Raw genomic sequence first — 24,309 nt, 5'->3', positions numbered from 1 at the left:
GAAGATACTGAATGGCAAGTGATTCAGTCCTTTTGAACCTCACAATTACCTGAAAGCATTTCTGTTTCATGGGTAAAGCAAAACAACTCAGAAAGTTTAAGTAAACTAGCCCAAAGTCATATAGCTGTTGAGTCGAGTGCAGACATCAAAATTAGGGCAGGCTTCACCACTGAGGGTCTCTCTAGTCCTCTCCCAGGAGTTAGAAACCCTGCATGTGCCTTAGCAATGTATTATGGAACTCCTTCCTTGCAGATTTTTTTTTGTGGGGGGGGTGGTTGGTGGGGGAGGGAAGGGGGCCCACTGGGGATTGACTCCAGAGGCACTTTACCAATGAGCTACATCATCAGTTTTTAAATTTTTTTTTTTTTTTTTTTTTTTTTTTGCTATCCTTCTGCCTCAGCCTCCAGAGTCACTGGGATTACAGGTGTACATCACTGCACACAGCACTCCCTTGCAGATTTAATTTACTGGTTAGGGAGTGTTTAAGCCCAAATGATGGGGGCAAGAAGTCATCCTATCAGTAATTATAAACAACTGCTAAAGATGTTCCCTCTTTCCATGTAATACATGAGCTAGAACACTTAGAAAAGAGACTCCTTTCTAATCTCTTCACATAGGTGTGCCATGAGGAAACAGCAAGACAAACACTTGTAAAAAGAATTAGACTTATACTGCTTGCTTTGACTTTAAAGTTGCTGAATGACTATGGCATCCAACAGAGCTGACCACCACTGATCTTAAGTAGCTTTGGATAATACATAAGAAGAGATCAAGTATATGAACAGCTAATGAAATCTTGGTTTGCAAGACTGAATATTTTAGTTTTCTTTCACCACCTCCATTCCATGTTTCCTTGGCCACAGTGAAGGTTTAGATACATGTTCTCCAACTGGTATAGACTTTACTGTTTACCACTCACTGCTGTTTAACCCCAATGCCTTAGTACTCATATCATTTTTCCCACATGGGACTTAACTCCCAAAATTGATAGTCCCTAAATAGGGATGAGGCTGGGAATCCTTTCTATTGCCCAGAAAGCCTGGTACATCACCATCGAACTGCTCTCCTTTCTCTGTCCTGACTCTAGGGAGCCTTTGTGGATTAAAAACCCACCTACATAACATTCTTTCACTGGACTTAGAGATGAGATGGGCAGAGTATAAGCAATATTCTTCTCTTATTTTTAGGAATATTTAACTCATGCCTTTCCTAATGTTTTTAATAACTGATTTTCAAATCAAATAATTACATAACCACTACTACCCAAAGAAATAACAGAAAACAAAGCAGTCACTTCTGTTAGCTGATGGATTAAACTTACCTTTGCTTCAGGTGTTACTACTGGCTTTGGTGGGAACTGCACTTCAGTAGCTTTAAGAATAGTATTCTCCTGTAGAATGTCTTGCTGGGACTGGTTATGGCCAAAGGGCTGTCATATTAAAAACAACACAAACAAGCAAATAAGGGTAGGTCTCTGATTAAAATTAAAGAGAATACAATTCAGTACCACAGGGAAGAGAGAGGGGAAGACATTTTCCCCTACTATGGCTGGAAGGGATTCTGGAGATGACTTTTTCCATTTCGCTCCTTTCACAGATAAGAGGAAAGGGCTCACAGCTTAAGGATTACGTCAAACAAGGCAGAGCAGGAACCAGCAGCGGCATTTCCTATCTCAAGCTTTGTTCACAATAAAAAAGGGGAAGATACAGAGCAGGAACCAGCAACCTGTTGTACTCTGAATGACACCTATGGGCCTAAGCACTACACACATGTGCCTGCCACTGGCTAACCTAAGATGCAGAGAAAAAAGTATAAAATAGGAAGTAAAAGAGTAGAAGTGCTAAGGAGAGAGTGGGAACAAAAAAGGACTGGGGCCACTTACTGCTGGTATCTATCCCCAAATTGACATTTCCTGATAAACTCTTTAAATAAGTTCAACCTTACTGTCATCTCTACCATCTTTCTACCAAGAGACCTTAAACGATTCTTTCTAGATGACCTCTACCACTACCACTATCAGCAGCCAATTCAACATTATCAGAGAGTATAAATAATAATTAAGCCCTACTAGTTTCCCTGAATAGTCTCCATGTTTCGGAGAGGTAGGAGAAAGACCAAGGAAAAGTTAAATGGGAAGGAGTCATCTTGATTAAGAGCTTGGTATGGGGAGTCTAATCAAAATGTCAAGACTTTAGAGGTATTTCAGGGCTCCCATCTGGCTTACACCCATAGCCTAATGGAATCACTGACACACACAAAACTGAAGATTAAATAGGAATATATATATACATAACCGGATCTCTATGTATTTATAAGTTAAACTTACAAGGGAAAAACAAATGTAAAAATTCATTAGATGTAGTTTACTACCTGGGTTATTATTTGTTTAAATAACATTACCTCAATCAGAGACAAGAGGCAAGGGATACTTTCTGAAACCACCTCCCTAATACAAAATGTAAAGCACACTTTCATTAACATTAAAAATAAAGTCTAGGGATTTTCTGAATTTTAGTTCTTAGGCCCCTTGAGAATGATCTTGACTATTCACTATAAACTACTTCATGTTAAACCCCTTCACATATTATGAGAATCAAAACATGTTCTGGATCTAATTGAGAATAGCAAAACTGCATGTTTTCAATGGCCCAGCAGAATTCATTAGATACCCTGTACTTGAGAATTTGTGCTTATGCATAAAGCTTTTATTAGTAAGTCTGTATTTTCTTTGAACCATTACTTTTGAGATTCCATTTAGTATAACCCAATGATTAACTCCAAGAGCAAATCCACACCAAGGTACAATGTATATATGCCACCCAGGAAGCAAGTCAAGCTGCTATCTCACCCTTCTTCCTCACCTTTCTTCCATATAGACACTGGTAAAAGATCACACCCACTGACCAGACATCAACTTTATTTGAAATCTTTGGTGGTTCTTTCCCAACCACAAAACACTCTGGTGGTAAATACCTGGGAGAAAAGAGAAATAAAAATTCTTAGAAAATGAATATATAAATCTAAGACAAGTATAAAAAGGCAAAATAAAAGGTCTTATTGATAATAGCAATATCTGGATTTAAAATCAACTTAGAAAATTATGAGAGTCGATGAAAAGATTTAGGAAGGTGGTAATGCCCATATAGGCATTAAAATACATTTCTCTTTTTACAGAAAGAGGAAAATATTCTCCCTAGTCTGCAGTCTCCTTTCCTGGAGCTATGCCTAATCCAAGTGTCATTCAACATGCTTCTTTTTGTTGTTGTTGTTTTTGTTGTTGTTACCCAGGATCTTGCCCATGCTAGGCAAGCACTCCACCACTGGGCTACATAAACCTTTATTTAATCCTCACAGGTTTTTTTTTAAGTTGTTGATAGACCTTTATTTTATTTATTTATATGTGGTGATAAGAATCAAACCCACTGCCTCTCACATGCTAGACAAGCTCTACACCACTGAGCTTCAACCCCAACCCCTCAACAGATTTTTTTAATGGGGTGGGGACAAAAGAAAAGACTTCCCTTTTACAATCACTTTATGAACAAATATTAAAATATAACTAGAAATGGTTTTCTTTCATTGCCTAAAGATGTCTCTAACATCAATAAATGGTTTTTGCTTTTTTTTTTTTTTTTTTAAATACTGGGGATTAAAACCATGGCTTCCACTAAGATTACTGCCAGTCCTTAAAAATTAGTGCTGGTTTTTTGATTTTTTTGTTTGGGGCACTGAACCCAGGGGTGCTTTACCACTGAGCTATATCCCCAGCCCTTTTTATTTTTTAATTTTGAAATAGGGTCACACTTAGTTGATGAGGGTCTCACTCAGTTGTCCAGACTGGCTTTGAACTTATGGTCTTCCAGTTTCAGTTTCCCAAATTGCTGGGACTAACAAGTGTGTGCCACCATGCCCTGAAAAATTAACAGATGGTTTTAAAAGTCAAGTTAATTCAGGTCTCATTATAGAGCTCTGTGGAGTATGGAGCGGGTAGTCTGCCCTTTTTTTTTTTTTTTGGTGGTACCGGAGGATTGAACCCAGGGGTGCTTAGCCACCAAGCCACATTTCCAGCCCCTTTTTACTTTTTATTTAAAGAAAGAATCTCACTGATTTGTTTAGGGCCTCACTTAGTTGCTGAGGATGGCTTTGAACTTATGATCCTCCAGCCCCAGCCTCTGCAGTCACTGGGATTACAGGCATGTGCCACTGCACCTGGCTCTATTCTGCCTTCTTAAGGTAGCCTTTTTGTGAAATGTTGACTAGAATTAACTCTAATATAAAAAATCAAGGGTAAGTTGGTGTGATGGCGCATGCCACCTCCTTGGGAGGTTGAGGCAGGAGAATCACAATTTCGAGGCCAGATGGGACAACTTAGCAAGATCCTGTCTCAAAATATAATAAAAAAGGGCTAGGACCACTGCTCATATTTACAGCTCTTGCATTGTATGAACAAGGTCCTAGGTTCAATCCATTGTACTACCAGCAAAAACAAACAAAAATAGAGCTGGGGTTGTAGCTCAATGGTGAGGCACTTGCCTAGCATGTGTGAGGCACTGGATTTGATTCTCAGCACTGCAAATAAATAAATGTCCATTAACAACAAAATAAATAAATAAATCAAAAGATATTAAAGTTCAAATTGTCAAAAGATTTTATATTTCCTACTTTAAGGAGGATTGGGGCTTACTGGCAAATAATGCAGCAAAAGCCAAACTTGTTAGCACAACCTATTTCTCACCTAAATTCCTTCTCTCCCCACCAATGGTCTCTAAAGAAACAGAGGACAGCTGACCACACCAAATTGTAAGGTATGGAAAGTTAAGTGCTTCTGGGCATTCAGAAAACCAAACAAATACACCTGGAGTCTTAGCTTTGGCACAACTAGAAGGTAAAATTCTGAAGAAAACAGATCAATTTCTGTAGATTTTGTGCAGGCAAAACCCATTCTATGAAAAACTCTTATTTTGGACCCTCACTGTATACCTGGGATAAAAATCTAAACTTAGAGCTTAGAGGGACCATAAAAGGTGAGAGGCAGATGTTCCTTCTCCTATTTTCCATCTTTGTTTAGTTCAAATGAAAGGCTTTCTCTCTTTTCTTTTTTTGTCTGTCTGTTCATTTGTTTTGTGAGGTAGGAGTATTGATATGTTCCCCAACTTGTACTTGAACTACTGATATCAAGCAATTCTCCTGCCTCAACCTCGTGAGCAGCTGGGAGTATAGACTTATGCTGCCGTACACAGCATTTTTTTTTTCTTTAAAAGAAGTTTGTTCACTTGTCTTATTTTTCTTAACAAAATATTTTTGAACGATTAGGGCCTTTGACTAGATGATATTTCACAATGAAAACTTTTAGCCAAAATGTGCTGAGGCCTGGGGGTGTAGCCCAGTAACAGAGTGCAAGCTTAGCATACAGGAGGCCCTGGGGCACCACAAAAAACAAAACCAAACAAATAACCAGCTGGGCACAATGAGGTGCTTCTGTAGTTCCAGGTTTTTGGGGTTTTTTTGGCGGGGTGGAGGGGGGTGGGGGGGGTTGAAGAGCTGAGGCAGGAGGATGGTTTGAGCTTGGGAATTTGAGACCAGCCTGGGCAACACAGACATCATCACAACAAAACAGAAACAGTTTCCAATTTATGGCATTAATAACATACCTATGAAGTAAAGTACCCCCCCCCCAAAAAAACACCAAAACCCACACTGAAAAATGAAATATCGATCCATCCAGAACTTAAAGAAGGAAAAAAAATCAAAGAAATAAAAAATACAGGGAAAAAAATTTAAAAACCCAGCTCTTCCAACTGTCAACAAAAACCTCCCCAGATCCAAGCTTTCACAGTCTTGATTCTTTAATATACAAAACTTAAATATGATCTTGGATAAAGGAAAAACATAAGCTTGATTCTAAAATGATCAATTTAATGTGTTTTTAACTTTTGGTGGAGGTGGTAGGGAAGATCAGGGGTTGGTAAGCTTATCCAAAGATAGCACAATAATTTGGCAAGATTTTCAGGATATAAATGACACTTGTACTTGACAGTACAAGTCTGGTAAATCACTTTTTAGGTCTCAGTTTCTCCATCTATAAATGAAGAAACAAATTAGTTCTTTACCCAAATAATACTGAAAATAAAGATTCTCATTTCCTGTCAAGGACTTTGGGAAGAAAACTAAAGACCATTCTATAATGCTACAAATACACACACACAGCTGTATTTCTATCACAATAAAAATTCTTACAGAGAAATGATGTTCACGGCATAGTCTATGATTCACTATTTTAAAGAAGTAGTCAATGTAGAAGAATTCTGGAACAACTAAAAACTGCAAATAGTCACTCAGAATATTATATCCTTCCAGTATATTTGTAGCTCTCTGGGTCATGTTAAGAGGATGACATGGAGGGATGGTGATTATGATAATGTTTTCACTAACAGAGACTCAAACCTTCAGAAAAATCTATAAAACTTAATTTTTTCAGAAGCCCCCTTTCTTATATGCATTACGAAAATCTTCAAACATAATCTAAAGTAAAAAGAACAGCAGGGCTAGGTTTGTGGCTCAGTGATACAGCCCTCGCCTAACACGTATGAGGCCCTGGGTTCAATCCTCAGCACCACATAAAAGTTAATAAATAAAACAGAAGTATTAAAAAAAAAAAAGAACAGTAAAATAAACCCCAAAATAACCATTCTCCAGCTTTAATAAGCATCACCATGTGGCCAATCTTTGTTCATACACACCCTTTCCCATGAACCCCCATATAACAGATAACTTTGAAGCAAAACTTTTCTTTTTTTTGGGGGGGGGGGGGTGGTATTGGGGATTGAACCCAGGGCCTCATGCATGTGATGTTAAGCCCTCTGCCACTGAGCTACATCCCCAGGCCTTCATATGATATTTATTTAAATTCCAATTGCTGAATTTTTTTATAACTAATAAAGCATTATGTAGCAATACGATCACTATTTTAAACAAGAAAAAAATGCACCTTTTAAAAAGAATGAGCTGTCAAACATAAAGCCCAAATCTAAGTTCTAGCAAATTTATATAGTTGAGGTATAAAACTTTCCGGAATTTCCAACAATAGATATTTTTGCATCAGGTAGTGACAGGGACACTAACCCACAATAATTATCATATTGAATAAACATTGTAAGTGCAGCTTCTATTTTAAACCTCAAATTTCAGAGTTTTAATTTAGAGACTGACTCTTTGCTATAAGCACCATTTCCACAAGCACAAGGAGCAACAGAAAGCACTGTGTGGTGCACTGGGTATTAACAGCCTCACTCTGTGCATAGTGAATGGCATGGTCCTCTTCCCTGTCTGCTTCCTTGTCAAGCCCTTCATTCCTAGTCAGTATTCTGCTAAGGCCTACTGCCTCTAGTCCCACATATAAGTGACCCCTGACGAAGGGATACAAGAGCATGTTATGCCTTCCTTAGTGCTAAGGAGCCCTTCCAGGTTCAAAATCACAGATGCCAATGTGTGGCTTTGTATAACCACCTTGAAGGGAAAGGAAAGCTTTGTTAACGTACTTTTACAATTACAAAGTTAAATGCCTCAGCCATAGGTAATAGCAAGGGGAAAAAGTAATAGTAGGCAGGAATAGAAGAGGTTATAGCAAAACTAGCTGAAGTAGGGTAGTTGGGGAAAGACAGGTGACAGTAAATGGTGAGAAGAAATGTGTCTCACAACTTTGTAGAACATGGCTAACAGATATGGATAAACTTCTGGTAAACTGTGCTCACTTGTTCCTGTATAGATTTCATGGGATGCTGTGGTTTTTTTTTTCCATCCTGATCTTCACAACTCCTTAATTCTTGATAGTCCACCATCCTCAGGTAACTCTAGAAACAAATCCCTCATCCCCTTAACCCATGAAGAGAGAGACTTCCATTTGTACTGAAAATAATTTGGAGCCATTCTTTTTATATACCACATGAACAACCTCACTCTCTACTGACTTGTAAGGTCAGCCCTGTGGAGAAAACATACATCTCTAAGACCTGGCCACACATAAGCTCTCAAGGATTTTCAAGAGAGGAAAGAAAAAGTAAGACAATTAATATAAAAGGTCAAACTGCTGAAAAGACAGTTATATTATTTCTGCCTTAGTACACAGTATATGAAAATTGTTAATTACCAAGGCTTCTGTATGGCAGAGACACATTCCCACCAGCCAACTTGCCAGGCCTCCTGGATACCTACCAATAAGTACCAGCACCTTGTGACGTTAGCTCCATGCCATCCACTGAATTGTAGCTATCGTCATCCATGATCTTGGAAAGACCAAAATCTGTAATTTTTATCTCTCCACATGCTGTACCATTTACTAAAAGAATATTACCTAAAAAGATAAAAATCTTCATGAATAAGCAGAGACTTAAGAGAAAAATCCAAAGTAATAACAGACAAAAAGAGAAGAACTGGACTCAAATTCTTACAACCATATAAATCTTCAGAATAAAGCTATATAACTCTGGATGCTACAGGAGAATCCTTGATGTCTACTGAAAAGTTCTGTTTCCCAAGAATTATCTGCTTAATGTGCCAAAATTACTACTATGAGCACTGGAAACAGAAATAAGTTGCCAAAGTAAAATATCACTTGCATAGTTGGTCATAATGATGGGAAAACTTCATTTGAACTTTAGTGAAATCTCTACCCTGTTTAGAATGGGTGTGTGTGTGTGTGTTAAAAAAAAAATATATACATAGGAATGGTAGCTAACATCACAGCACCACCTACAGGTCATATGGCAGTAAAGTGCATTGAATTCATAGATGGAAAACCTAGTCACAGAGTAGCTTTTTAAAAATCATTTTATTATAATTAATTTTTAAGTCACCTGACTCTTTTTAGCACATTAAATAATAGTTAATAGTGAGATTTAATGTGTATCTATCAGAAGAGTAAAACAATATTAATCATTTTTACACACTGGGAGGTAAATGGGAACCATCTCCTTAATGTTCCCAACTGAATTGGTTAGAGCTGTCTACATGGAACACATGTAGACTCTTAAGAAATAGCTGAAGATAACAACAAAAAATAGAGATAAAGCTGGGTGCAGTGCTGCACTCATACAACCCCAGCAGCTCAGAAGGTTAAGATAGGCAGATTCAAAGTTCAAAGCCAGCCTCAGCAACTTAGCGAGGCCTTAAGAAACTTAGTGAGACCCTGTCTCAAAATAAAATATAAAAACAGCTGGGTATAGTGGTGCACACCTGTAATCACAGAGGCTTAAGAGGATTGCAAGTTCAAAGCCAGCCTCAGCAATTTAGCGAGGTGCTAAGCAACTAACTCGGTAAGACCCTGTCTCTAAATAAAATACAAAAATAGGGCTGGGGATGCAGTTCAGCGGTGGAGTGCCCCTGAGTTCAATCCCTGGCACACAATAAATAAACAGACAAATAAACAAACGAATAAATAAATAAATGGGAATGTGGCTCAATGGTTAAGCAACCCTAGATTTAATCCCAGTACAAAAAAAGAGAGAGATAAGAAGTCTATGTGTCCTATATTCTTTGTTGATGACTATCAAAATTATGTGATAATCTACGAAAAGGTGAAAAATTCTCAAAATTTAATGAAATGGAAGGCACATGTGCAAAATAAGTCATTTTGGAGGCACTTATCAAAATAAGACTTGGAGCAGAGGAATCACTACGTAGTGTGAGTGACGAGAGAAAAAGCAAAACTAGCTTGTCAGAACAGTTCTTTCTCAAATCTTGCTTATCTGCAACTAAAAAAATATTTAAAAAAAAGTAAAGGTCAATTGGAAGACTGAAAAGTCACCAATACTGTCTCCTAAAAGTTAGACATACCTGGTTTGAGGTCATAGTGTATGATGGGAGGTTTTATTTCATTTAGGTACTTTAAAGCATTCACAATTTGCATGATAATGGATCGGGCCTCTTTCTCCGACATTAATTTGTGCTGTTTCAGGTAGAAGTCCAGATCATTTCCCTCACAGTACTCTAACACTGTACAAAACCTAAAGACAAATAAACCAACATTTAGCCATGGAATAAGAACAAGCCAATTAAGATGATTTAAACCAGTCCCAGAGAAAACTTTAGGTCATTAGCTTCTCTTCTCCTTTTTCTGTTTCTTAAAACACATTCTTTACTCAGTATCTGCTACCGGAGCAGTTCATGGAAGAAAAGTACTCGCTCTCTTGGAGAAGAGCCTCATGCCCTCCCTGTTGGCATTAACTGTACTGAGAGTCACCATGGAACAGTTCTTTCGGATCCCAGACTTGAAAAACACTGAGAAGAACTATAAGATATGTGAGCTGGACATCTTGTGAGGGTCTCCTTCACATACTCATCATGCACACATTTCTAAACAGCCATGCTGTGATCAAGTACACAATTCTCACTGCAAACATTTTATATAACCCTGAGTGCTGACTGTCCCCCAAATTGGGCACATATTATGTATCCTAGCAGTTTGGCATAATGCTACACAAATGTGTTATTACATGGTATCAGGTCTATTTTTTCTTGTTTTATGTCAACACATCTGTACACATTTAAGACCCACATTTAAGACTACATATCATTAGTGGCATTGTAGGTCAGGTGTCTATCTTCCAAGGTGTTATAAACTGAAGTAAGGTTTTTGAACTATTTGAATATCTCTGAGAGATGAGTACCTTTTAAACTATTCTAACTTGTTACAATGTTGGATCTATTATTCAGGGTCTAGCCAGGAAACAAAAAACACTTTAGTACAGGCTGGGGATGTAGCTCAGTGGCAGAGTGTTTTATCTATCAAGTACAAGGCTCTGGGTTTGACCCCCAATACAGCAAACAAACAAACACCCCACACTTAAGTATTTAAGACTGAGGAGAAAAAAAAACTGATCACAAAGGCGATGGAAGAGTTAAGCGAACACACTGACCAGTGAGGAGCCCCAGAGATCAACTACAGCAGAGAGCCATTAGTACACTAAGGCGAAAGGGTCAGAGGGAGGAGATGGTTCAATCAGAACCCAGGAAACTGGAACTGTGGAGTGAGGTTTTGGGGAAGAGACACATCCCCTGCATCTCTGCCTCCCTATCTGCTGGACATCAACTAATGTATGAGCTTGGTAAGCACAGCCTACAAAAAAGAGGCAACCCCCCCTAGATGCAGAGCAGGGAAGGGTGAGGAACAGAAGTAACAGCACACAGGCTCAGGAATGTGAGTTCTGGGCAACTGGAGACTTTCAAAAAGAACTGCAACTGATTGCAAACACTCATGGTCTTATGGAATCTAAAACCTGAGCAATAGCTTATACGTCTTATGAAACATAGCAGGGCATGCTATCACTCTTTTGAAAATAAATATGATTTATATAGATGCTAAAATCAGAAACAGATTTTCATGCTCAGTGAACTGATTCTTTGACACAAATGTAAGCTAGAAATAAAATTTCTCTTTTAGTACCTAAATAATTCTCAGGAGACATTCTAAAACAATGGTCTTTTTTTTGGAGAAATTTCATCATATACAACAGGAAGAAAGAAAAAAACAACTCGAGAATAGTATGGAATCAACTTATCACATTAAAAGTGAACATACAATTCAGAACAGCAGGTAATCCAAGCCATTATATTTATTTTTGAAATAGTCTTACTACTTACATTTTAGAAAGGGGGAGGGGGCTCTACCTGTTATTCAAGGAATCTACTCAAAGCAAAACAGTCATGCCATCCTGTGGAGCCAGGTTTCCCACTCCTGCCCTTTAACCAGATTATTTTTCTGAATCCTACTCCATTCAAAACAAACGGCTGTGCCTGGTGCAAAGGGCCTCCTCAATGACAAGGGAATGATACCCTGAGCAGATGGAAGAGAGGCCATGTTTCCAAAGAGAATATGGCCTTTTGTGGACATTTCTAAATGTCAGACAATTATCTGTGTAGCAATTTAAGATAGCTGTTGGCTGAATAGGCCAAATTCCTAGAATCACCTTAGGAGGCTGAGGGAACACTTGAAGGCCAGAGCTAAGGTATATTCTCACTCAGGCCTGACTCTGTCATTACAGAGAAAACATTTTCCAAGTGCTGAACTATTTCTTGACTCCTTGATAAGCCCAGAAGTTCTAGAACTTACTTATCCATACCAGGCTTGGATAATCTTATATGTTGTTACCTTTCTCTGGTTCTCAAAAGATACCTATACAATAAGAAGACTGGAGTCCGAGATACATTTCAATTTTAATATCCCATACCCCTATGAACTACATTTCAACTTGAAGCATTAGGCTCTAAACTTGTGTCACATCCATAATCTTGTTCCAGGGTAACATCATCTTGCTGATTCCTTTTCAAAGCCTGCAGGGTTCATGAGAATCTCTAAGATGTGGTGTAGACTTTTGACTAACCTACCCTCTCTGGGCCATGTCAGTGGCATGCTGGCATTAATTTGTGCCAATTACCAAGAGATGGCTACTAAGTTTTCTGGAATTTTGTGAGCCAATTACTAAATAATTTGTAGGACAAATGGATAAGCAAAATGTGGCAAATCCATAACAGATTTTTATTTGGCCATAAAAATGAATGAAACACTACATACTACAATTTGATTCCACTCATGTGAAAGTCCAGAATAGAAAATCTATACAGACAGAAAGTAGCAGTTGCTTAGAGCTGGGGGAGAAAGATGGGAGATGTGTGTTTTGAAATAGAGGAATGATAGTGAAGGTATAGGCTTCTTCTAGGGTGATGAATATGTTCTAAAAACAGCTCTGGTGATGGCTGCATGAGTCTGAATATATACTAAAAAAAAAATCACTGAATTGTGTCCTTTTTTAAATGGATGAGTCTTATGGTATATGAATTATAAATAAAGTCATTTTGTTGTTTTTTTTAAATTGGTGGCTAAAAACTGGAGATGGTGGAAGTACTTATACTATAGAAATTGGCAAACACTACAAATAAGCCTGTCTCTATCCCCATTAAGCTGATTGTTAAACATTTATTATCACATAATGTCCATAACTTTCGGCCTAGAGATATCCATCTGACCCAAATCTGAATTTATATATGATAATTTTCCCATAAATTAATAAATTTGTTTCCATCAGAGGGTATTTCCTGGGTCCAGATTTAAGCTCTATTCCATGAATACTCAAGACTTTGAAAAAATAATATTAACTGCTACAATAAAAGGGCACAGCACTTACGAGTCAGTATCCAGTGAAAAGTAATCATACAGCTTAACTATTCTGGGATGATCCAGTTCTTTGTGAATCCGGTATTCCCTACATGCATGCCTGTAAAAAAAAATGGAATATTAACAAGAAGACACTTCGGTCTGCATTTTAGAACTCTTTAAAGATCTTTATAAACATTCTCTCATTTATCTACCATTTCCACATATTTATTCCATTCAGATCCATCTGGTCCCTCAACTAATTTGTCTATTTCCTTATTCTATTTCTCTATTGATATCTACACCAAGTCAAATACAACAGTCACTAGTATGGCAGTATGTATAAACGTGGATGTATAACCAATGTGATCCTGTAATCTGTACATGTGGTAAAAATAAGTATTCATACCCCATTTGAATCAAATGTATGATATATAATATGTCAAGATCATTGTAATGTTTTGAGCAACCAATAAAAAAAAAGTCAACTTTTTATCCTTTTCGAGTTCCTTCTATTACAACCATACCTCTTATATTTATATCCAAATAGCAAAGATTTAATAATTAAAAAGATAACTTTTCTCCATCTCCTTTAAAACTGTAAATATAAATATTTATATCCTTGGGTTTATTTCACACATATACAATCAAACTTAGTTTATAAACTACTTGGATTAACAGATTACCTAACACATAAATGAACTGGCAATGCTTTTATCTTTTATTTTGAAATCTTACTCCTTACAAATAAAACTTCAAGTGTTATTAGCTTCACTCTGCCCTAAGAAAATATAAATTGATAAAAAAATGTAAAATTGTAAAAATTATAATTTTCTTAGAACCAGATGATTTAAATTCATGCACAGCTGTCCCTCCATATCCATGGATTCAACTAATAGTAGGTCAAAATTTTTAGGAAAAACAACAGCATCTGTACTGAACATGCACAGGCTTTTCAACTATTTATACAGTAGGTATTAAAAGTAATCTAGAGACAATTTAAAGTATATGGGAGAATGTCCATGGGTTACAAGCAAATATTATGTCTTTCTATATAAGAAACTTGCTTAGCTGCAGATTTTTGGTACAGGTGAGTGTCCTGGAATGAATTCCACAAGGATACCAAGGGATGACTGTATTATTATCATTCTTAAGTACTTTTCTAAAGTCAAAATAATTTAATAAGACTAGGAACAAAAATGCATTATATAATCTAACATATTCACATATGAAATTTTAAAAGAACAACAGAGTTTGTTTGCACAACGAGATTAATTTTTTAACGTATTTAGTTCTTCTCTACACAGAATAACTGGAAACTATTTTACATAATCTAGCACCATTTAATTCGGAATGTTTTGGTTATAAGGTAAGAGTTAGGAGGAAGATATTTTCCATAGTATAAACAAAATAAAACTTAAAAAATAGAAAAAAAAAGGGTAATGTTTTCTGAAATTGTTATATTCCACTTTATTTAAAAAAATACATAAAAAATACTCAACAACAACAAAAAAGCTTAAGTCCGTGTGGTGGTACATCCTATAATCCTAGGAGCTCAGCAGGCCAAAGCAGGAGGATTGTAATTCAAGGCAAGCTTCAACAACTTAGTGAGATCCTGTCTCAAAATAAAAAAATTAAAAAGGACTGGGATGTGGCTCAATGGTTAAGCGCCCCTAGGTTCAATCCCTGGTACTGAAGAAAAAAACCCAAAACTTAAGAAAAATTTTTTGGAAGCAGGGAGAAGGAGAAATCTAAAAGTAATTAATTAAATATATTTTCCCCCAATGGACATTTTGTTTTGTTTGGACTTATTTTTCAAGTTGCCACTTCTGACCAACTTTGCTTCTTCTCAAGCTTCATTCCCCCAGAACCCCCCCACACCCACTCCTGTTTCTTTATTTTTTCTCAGTTCTTGGGACCGAACCCAGTGGTACTCTATTACTGCATTACATCCCTAGCCTATATATACATATACAGGGGGAAAAAATAAGGAAGAAAGAAAAACAAAACAACCACTTTTAATTTTTTTGAGGTTTTCTTTCTTTATTTACTCAAATAAATGATTTGATTCCAAATGAGATGAGGAAATCATCCCCCCAAATGGGTAAGCAATGAAAAGGCAGGGTAAGAGCATTTTCATATTGCTTGAACCCAGGGCCTTGTAAATATAAGTTCTGTACCATTGAGCTACATCTCCAGACTTTTTAATTTTGATGATGATGATGACAACAACAATTATATTTTTTGAGATACTGAGGCTTGAAACCCAGGAATACTCTACCACTGAACTACACCCCTATCTCTTTTTATTTTGTGAGAGGATTTCACTACATTGTCCAAGCTGGCCTTGAACCTGTGATACTCAAGTCTCCCTAGTAGCTAGGATTATAGATGGACAGCACCATGCCTAATGAATTTTTAAAGCACTCTTCAAAATTTTGTGTTTGATTTAAGCCTTCTTTAAGTTCAAAGGTGTTAAATGACACTTGGCATTTCCTGCAGCTTGAAATTTATAGAATGGCTTCATATCATTTAGAAAGCAAATATTTCAAGGAAAAAGTGGAAATATTGAAGAATATCCTCCAAGAAAGAATGGAAGTCCCAAGAACTTGATACACTTCCTCCCAATTGTGTCTGACAAGTGGGAAGTGGTCCCTGGCCACAGGGTGACATTGATGGTGCTCAAGCACCATGATTCTGCCCCCCCCCTTCCCCTGCCCCCCTTCCCCTGCCATGAGGAAACACACAGTAGAAAGGTATCACAGCCAGCCAGAGCTGGAATGGCAAGGAGCTTATACAAATGACAATCCCTTTCCCTTGCTCTCTCACTCTGTTAGATAGAATAATGTGAGAATACACCCAATCTGTACCCACCAGGACTCAATCTACTTACTGTGTCAAGGACAAAGGCCTGGTTTCAAATCCTTACTGTTTTTTTTTTTTTATATTTATTTTTCAGTTTTTGGCGGACACAACATCTTTGTGCTTTAAGCATCTTTAAGCCGGGTGCTAAGGAACCCGGCCACACGCATGCCAGACGAGCACGCTACCGCTTGAGCCACCTCCCCAGCCCCTAAATCCTTACTGTTTTTAAAGGCTAGAAGAGCAGGCTGCCCTCCTGCAATTACTGTGGTATGCAACCCCACAGTTCTCCTAAGGTCTCTTAAGGTCAACCTAAAAGCTGGATTTTGAGACTATTCAAGCTCCAGCACAGGGACTATTTTCAAGATTGACCATGGCTAGTCCCTAGTACAGTCAACTGTTTTATGCAGTGAGTGCATAGGAAAGCTAGAACAGGCTCCAAGGATAACTAGAGGACACTTGCATTGCTCCAACAACCTTAGCCACTCTTAAGAATCTTGATACAATAGGGACAATTCTCACTTATAACTGGTCAGAACAACACATGGTTTCCTTTCTTTGAAGTGCTCCTGGCATGCACTGCTATATATCATTCATCCCAATACATAAAGCCACTGAAACATATAATAATGTATCTGCTCCTCAGGAATATCTGCACTGAAGCTGCCTGTCACATAAGATATACCACAGGTCAGCCAAGTGTAAAGTACACATCACCATTTTTTCTATCTGCTAAGCCCCACTTCTCTTAGTGCCACAGGAACATGCTCTCATCACTAGCATCATAGGAATCTGTGTGGAACAGAAAGAATTTCCAGGTCCCCAATCAATAGCAGGTATAAAAGTAAGAATTGCCTTGGTCTGGGTCTCAAGAACTGTTTATTGATGAAAAAAATGCTTGATTTTCCTCGTGAGATTTAGAAGGCCACTAAAAAGGCTTCTTTACAGTCCACTGTTTTTCCCCCTCCAAAGTATTATTTATGAGAAAAAACACAAAGCTGCCTCTAGAATCAGGAGATGGCTGTTTGTACCAAAGGGAACTATCTCATTCAATACTTGTACCTTCAACAAGGTAACAAAACTCAGCCCAGCAGGAATCCTAATAGCAACTTAAGTCTAGGGCTTCCAAACCAAATAAACCATGAATTCAGTGTTTGGAAACTTAAGAGGGTGATACAGGAAAAACATGACATTAATGAAACAAAGAAATATAGCATATGTGGGGCTGAGGTTGTGGCTCAGGGGTAGAGCGCTCGCCTAGCATGTGTAAGGCCCTTGGTTTGATCCTCAGCACCACATAAAAATAAATTTAAAAAAATAAAATTAAAATAAAGATACTGAAAAACAACAACAAAGCAAGCATACCAAAAGCACCCCCTCTCCAGAAAGTGATAACTGGAATAGCAAAGAGCCCCACTCAGAGCTCCCCAGGGTCCCTAGACCACTAAAGAACACTCTCACTTGGTTTCTACAGACAAGCAACAATGGTTTCCAAGGCTTTGTTTATTGGGGCTATTTTTAGTCACAATGGAAGGGGAGTTATGAGTAGAGGTTTTGGATTAAGGGAAATCTGTATTTAAATACCAGCTCAGCCACTTCTTAAATGCTACTCAAATTCAGTAAATATCAGTTTTCTCACCAGTAAGATCAGAGTATATTTGCTCTCCTAGGGCAGTTAGGAGGATTAAATGAAACAAAACCAACATCAATTCATCTAAACCTCTTAGCACAGTGCTCAAACTCTAGCCATTACTACTATATTTTGAAAAATCAGAAACTTAAGATCACTTACTTGTGGTAATTCTCCTTTTTTTCATCTCTCCAGTTTTTATTTAACTGGTGAATTTTCACAGCTACGTATCTTTGCTCTGTTAGATCAAATGCCTATGAAAGAAAAGGAATAAATTATATTCTAGATAAACGCTACAAGAATTACAGGGAACTGACTTGAAGCTTCTACTACATACTTGCTTTGGTGTTACAACCATCTTCTTGAAACTTGTGATTAGATAATTTAGAAGTCTCCAGACACACTGGCACCAAGGGGTTTAGAAAACAAACCCAAGCATATACCACAAACAATCAGCCCATGCCTTCACAGCCTTTTCCCAAAAATGCTCTTTTGGGAAGTCATCTCTCCTCAATTGAGACCTTTCTCCCTTAGGTTGTCTCTTGTCCCTCAGTGATTCTGGGACTTCACACTCTTCAATAATAAGTCTTACCACTTTTAAAAATCCTGGAACACATACTGCTTGCTTCTTGGAGGGAAAAACCCTTCAGAATACAATTCTTAGGTATGATTACAAAACCACCTTGTAATTTGGTATATTGTTTATTAAATAAAAACAGGGGAAAAATGCCTAAATGCTGGATGAATGAATTGAGTTTTTAATCGCAATAGTTGTCAAAATCACACTAAGTCACTTTTACAACACTGTCCAGAAAAGAGGACAGGCCTTCCCACAGAGACCACCACTGCTAGTAATCCTGAATCAGCCAGGTGGTAGGTACTATGTCATCGAGTAAAAAAATTAACAGATGAGTTTTTGAGAAGTTGGGTATAAATCACAACCTGATAAACTACTATTTTAAGACAACAGTACATTTCTTCCACATATAAGAGTTTAGTGAGGAACTCATCCGAATGAACAGTTCTTCTTAGTTTTAAAGGTTCATCCTAAAAGCTTACTACTTCAGTTCCTACACCATTACCACCCACCTGTTACCTTCCATGATGTACAAACAGATGAAGTCAACAGGTAAAAGACACACTGTCCAGAACAGAGGTGATCAATTATCACATATCTCTTACAGTGTAAGCCCCTCTAGTGAAGCACAGCATGCAATAGGGGGCTGCTTATAAAATAGGGCAACTTCTCATTTGTCAAAACAAGGATGGTTTAAAGTAAAAGCACCATTCAATTCAGATATCATCTTATTTCAAAGAAATAAAACTTCTGAACTACTTTTTTTACAGTTTGAAGTCCACCTACAAGCATGTACGTTATCAAGACTTCATTGTAGAAAACCATTTCAGATCACTGAAAACCAGGTTAAATAGCTCCTCATCTGTAACAGCACTAATGCTACTGCAAGTGTCATTTTTTTCCCCAACTACCACAACTTATCTTGAATCCCAGTCATTTATCACTTATATGAGAAGGACTTTAGGAGAGTGGAGGACAGCAAAAGAATAACTACATGAAATGTACATATCGCTGTAAGAAGCATACAGATTGCAGAAAAATCAAGATGTCTGAAGAAACATACTAGGAAAAAATGATCACGAAGTCATTCAAAATACCTGAGAAGTATTAAGAACAAATTTTGATAATGATAATTGTAACAATGAAGGAAAAATTCATTTTCTGAGTCTTGAAATAATATTTGCACACTTAAGTTCACAGCAACATTATTCACAATAGCCAAGATGTAAGAGTAACCCAAGGAACCAACAAAGGAGAAATGGATAAATGAAATGGGGTACACATATACAATGGACGATGACAATTATTATTATCATTATTTGGAGACAGGGTCTCACTAAATTACTAAGGCTGGCCTTGAACTTGTAACCTTCCTTCTTCAGCCTCCTGAGTAGCTAGGATTACAGGCATCCACCACCAAACCTGGCTGGAATATTATTCAATATTAAGAAAGGAAGGTATTCTGTCACATGCAATAGTATGGATAAGTCTTAAAGACATTATGTTAAGTGAAATAAGCCAGTCATTAAAAGACAAACATACATTTTATGATGCTATACATATGATGTGTCTAAAAGTAGTCAAATTCATAGAAACAAAGTTATAAAATGGATACCAAGGGCTGGAGGAAAAGGAAAAGGGAGTTGGTAATTAGCCAAAGTTTCTGAAAAGCTTCTGGAGACCTGTTTCACAATGTTATGAGTGTACTTAATGCTACTGAACTGCATACCTAATAATGGTTAAGCTGTTAAAGTCAGTGTTATATTCTTTTTCCAACAATAAAAAAAAACTTACAAGCAATTTGTAAGCAAGAATGAAAATAAGCCAGGGGTAAAGAAGCACACCTGTAATCCCAGTGACTCAGAAGGCTGAGACGAAGGGGAGGGAAATTTTAAAAAGTAAAAGGAAGGAATGAAAACAAAAGTTAATATAATAGAAAACCCTAATAGCAGACCCTAACAGTAGATTTCGTCAACAAAATAAAAAGTTGATTCTTAGAAAAACTACTAACACTGAGTAATCTCTAGTTTATCAGTCAAGAAATATAAAATAAATATAAGAGAAAAAAAAGAATAGATGTATGGATTTTTAAAAAATCTAGATGAAATAGAAGATTCTTAAACAATTAAATTGACTTAAGGAGAATAAGAAAATCTGAAAAGATCTGTATCTATAGAAGAACTGGAAAAAAAAAGGGCAAATGTTTCCTTCCAAAGTGACACTCACATAGGTGATTTTTAAGGAGTCAGCTCTAACAAATTCAAGAAACCAACAACTCCCGAGTAATGCAAAATTTCACAACTCGTGCTAGGAAGCTAGAATAACTATAACACCAAAGTTCGCCAAAGCTGCTTGCAAACAAAAAGATGACTATGGGCCTCCAGTCAGACTTATGAGCACATATTAAGAATATGAGGACTGGGGCTATAGCTCAGTAGCAGAGTGCTTGCCTCACATGTGTGAGGCACTGGGTTCAATCCTCAGCACTACATAAAAATAAATAAAATAAAGGCATGTTGACTATCTACAACTAAAAAAAAAAAAAACCTGCATGTTTTGGAAATAATGACAACTGTGCAACCCTGTCAATTTACTTAATGCCACTGATTTTACACTTAAAATGGTTAAATAAAATGTTCTTTTACACACACGCGCGCGCGCGCGCGCGTGTGTATGTATAAAATCATAAAATAAAGGTAACACATAGCAAATTCAGATGAGGCAGAAAATAAAGAACCAGACTAAAGATCACCGTAAGTCCCACCACCCAGAAATGAGTAATTGTTCTCCCTTTATGTCTGGTATATAGTTGCTTATTTTTCAAGCTTGAAAACAGAGAAATATTAAATCCTACTTGGTCACTTAAATTTACTAAAATCAGGCTTCTCAAAATACAGGTTCTTAAAGCTTCTGGATTTCAACCAATATACATCAACTCACAGTTATCACTATTCTAATATGTTCTCCAAATTGGTAATGACCAAAAATCTAATCCTACATCTTTGTACCCAGTTGTTCATACTCACCTTGTAAACTTCACTGAAACCTCCTCTACCCAAAAGATGTAACAACAAATATCTGTCATTTAGCGTTGGATGATCTTTAAATCTGTAGAAAGAGGGAATGTATAACCATCCTGAGGACATGGATAGCATTCCATATTCACAAAGTTCCTAGACTATCTAACATATCACACACATGATTTTAGCTGATGATGATAGTCTTGATATCAATACAGTGAACTTTAAGCTAAAAGTTACATAGTACACAGTATATTTATAATAAATAGTCATAGTTGGTGCTAGTCTCAGTGTGGCCACAATTAGACCTTTCTTGATCTCACTCCCTTTCTGCCCTGATACAAAGTAAGGGGAAATACTAGTTCCTTAAAACTAGTTACAGGGATTTTTCAAATAGTGCTAACTGGTGCCTCCAAAATTTGTTGAGTCATATGTTCTCTTCATCATTTCAAAACTTTACACACTAAAATTCCAAAATATTTTATATGGTCTTAAAAACGGGTAATTATTAAGTAAGTTATATGTTCCATGTGCATTCATTTTTCTCTAAGATAAAAAGTCTATGATATAACTATGTTCCCCATAAAAAAAATTCCATTTTATGTCATTTACTAACAATACAACAAAGAAATAAATTTGTTTTATTTTGCCAGATTGTGGCAAAAATAAATTTTAGGAGTATTTTTATTTGATTCCAATCTTGGCCTATTAGTCCTGAAATTATTTCTATTTTTAAAAAAGTAGCATGCCTGTGGGAAGATGACATTACTTCATAATTGTTTAGATTAGAAAGATTCAAATTTGGAGCTGAGGTTGTAGCTCAGTGACTCTCTTACACAGTTATTGTCTCCTGGTCAAATAAACTTATTTTCTCTAAGCTTGTTTCCTGATCAATGTATTGAAGATGATGGTGTTATCGTGAGCATTAAATACTAGATTATCAGAGCGCTTAGTGCTGTGCCTAATACACAGTAAATTCTCAGATATTGATAACTGCTGGTGCCTGACATTTGGCAGAGGAACAGTCCATGGCTCACATTGGCTTAGTGACAATATATAAGCTGTGGATATGAAAAAATGTTTCAGAGTCAGAAATGTGGGAAAGAAAAGATTAGTGATAGAAGTCCTTTCTCACTTAAAGTCTACTTTTCCTATTTTCCATACTTTCAATGATTTATAAAAAAAAGTTGTTACACTGAATGAAACCAGGTTTCATCTCAACCTAATATTCTTCCCACAGTACTACACTGTCGCCCATGCTTCCCTTTCTCAAGGATCCACAGGTAAATGTGAATATGTAATATATTCCCCCTATTTATACAGTTGCAAAGCTGTATCATTTTATTGACTTCTACTCATGTAAAAAATCCTATCATATTTGGATCTGGAATGTTCCCTAAAGACTCATGTGTTAAAGGGTTGGTTTCTAATTGTTGGCATATTGGGAAGTGGCAGAAACTTTAGGAAGTAAGGCCTACTTGGAGGAAACAGATCACTGGGGACTTGCCCTTGAAGGATATAATGGGAGCCTGGCACTCACACTCTTACTATTCTCTCTGCTTTCTGATTGCCATGAGCCATGAACAGCTCTATTCCATCATGTTCACCCTGCCAAGATATTCTATTTGCCAAGGCCCTAAGTGATAGGGTCAAATGATAGTGGACTAAAAACTTTAAAACTGTGAGCCAAAATCTTTCCACCTTTTAAATTGTTATGTAAGGTATTCTCTAATGGCTACAGATAGCTAACACAAATATTATATGCATACATATATATTTAATATATAAGCTTAGTATTATAATACTAGTATTATTAGTATTATTATCATATATAATACTAGTATTATATATACTAAGCTTACATATTAAATATACGACATATATCTATCTATATTTAAAGCAAAGCAGATCATAATTTTGCTCATGAAACTGTATTATATTCTATGAAAGAACTAAATACACTGTGGAGTCACTTATCCCCCCCTCCTTTTTTTTTTTTTTTTTGTGTGGTGCTGGGGATGAACCCAGGGCCTTGATGGGGGTGAAACCAAGGCAAATGTTCTACTACTGAGCTACATCCCCCAACCCATTTTTCAAATGCATACTCAGCAAAAACATTGCTCTTGACCACTCAATTCATGTCAGAAAGTGCTCAGCAATCTCCAACCCAATACACCCCAAGTTACTTACTGTGAATTATCTTCATTATGTATCCTTTTTAGTTCCCTGATATGTAGATTTCTAACCCTTTCTAGCCTTTCCAGCTCTGCCTGGATCTCTGCTTCCTCCTGAAATAAAAAGGGAAAAAAGAGCTCAGGGTACAGGTACTTCTACCTTTTCAGAGTCTTGTTTCAAAAATTATGTTAGGTATGCCTATTACTTATTTATTTAAGGAACTGAACCCAAAGCCTCACACATACTAGGCAAATGCTCCAGCATTAAGCTATACCCTCAGCCTAACAATAGGCTTTGCTCTTGTGAAAAGCTAATGGAAGATGTTTTACACTGAGAAAAAATATTTTAAAAACTAGAAACTTAATCATACAAATAAGCCTCTAGCAAATAATAGATAAAATCTAAACTACAGAGTTCAGTAGGAAAAGCAAAAGTCACCTTCCTCTTCTTGACCACTCCCTGTAACCACTGTTTCTATGTAAGTTTGTAAAAATATTTTATGTATAAACATAAAGTCATGCAAATACTTTTTACAAAAATCAAGTTCACTATCTGCTTCTCTTCTCCAGGTATGGATTATACTTGGTACCTAAATTCCACTAACTTAAAAAGATTTGAGAACCCAATAGAAAAAAGATATGAAGCTGGGCACAGTGGCACATGCCTATAATCCCAGCGGCTTGGGAAGCTGACAAGTTCAAAGTCTCAGCAAATTAGCAAGGCCCTAAGCAACTCAGCCTATCTCAAAATAAACAAATTAACAGGGCTGAGGATGTAGCTCAGTGGTTAAGCACTCCTAGGTTCGATCCCAGGGAGGAAGGAAGAAAGGGAAGGAGGGAGGGAGAAAGACCAATCTGTGAATAAAAAACAAATACACAACAACAGCATTTATTAAATG

The 24,309-nt window shown here is 36.9% G+C and overlaps 1 protein-coding gene across 4 annotated transcripts in view; it reads right to left on the bottom strand.

Moving 5' to 3' along the window:
- The window catches only part of TLK2 (tousled like kinase 2), a 106,515-nt gene that overhangs the window by 5,246 nt on the left and 76,960 nt on the right, over positions 1 to 24,309 (bottom strand). For all 4 annotated transcript variants that reach the window (XM_081271710.1, XM_081271709.1, XM_081271708.1 and 1 more), the window contains 8 exons: positions 23,427 to 23,524; positions 21,243 to 21,324; positions 17,802 to 17,893; positions 13,179 to 13,268; positions 9,832 to 10,001; positions 8,212 to 8,350; positions 2,862 to 2,973; positions 1,322 to 1,429 (listed from right to left, as the gene is read on the bottom strand). In XM_081271710.1, coding sequence (XP_081127836.1) covers positions 1,322 to 1,429; positions 2,862 to 2,973; positions 8,212 to 8,350; positions 9,832 to 10,001; positions 13,179 to 13,268; positions 17,802 to 17,893; positions 21,243 to 21,324; positions 23,427 to 23,524 — 891 coding nt within the window. The remainder of the gene's footprint in view (positions 1 to 1,321; positions 1,430 to 2,861; positions 2,974 to 8,211; positions 8,351 to 9,831; positions 10,002 to 13,178; positions 13,269 to 17,801; positions 17,894 to 21,242; positions 21,325 to 23,426; positions 23,525 to 24,309) is intronic.

The sequence above is a fragment of the Spermophilus citellus genome (genome assembly GCF_964194105.1).
Source record: "Spermophilus citellus genome assembly, chromosome: 17".
In the NCBI taxonomy this organism is placed as follows: Eukaryota; Metazoa; Chordata; class Mammalia; order Rodentia; family Sciuridae; genus Spermophilus; species Spermophilus citellus.
Note: the sequence above shows the minus strand (reverse complement) of the source record. Positions and strands in the feature narration are given on the sequence as shown.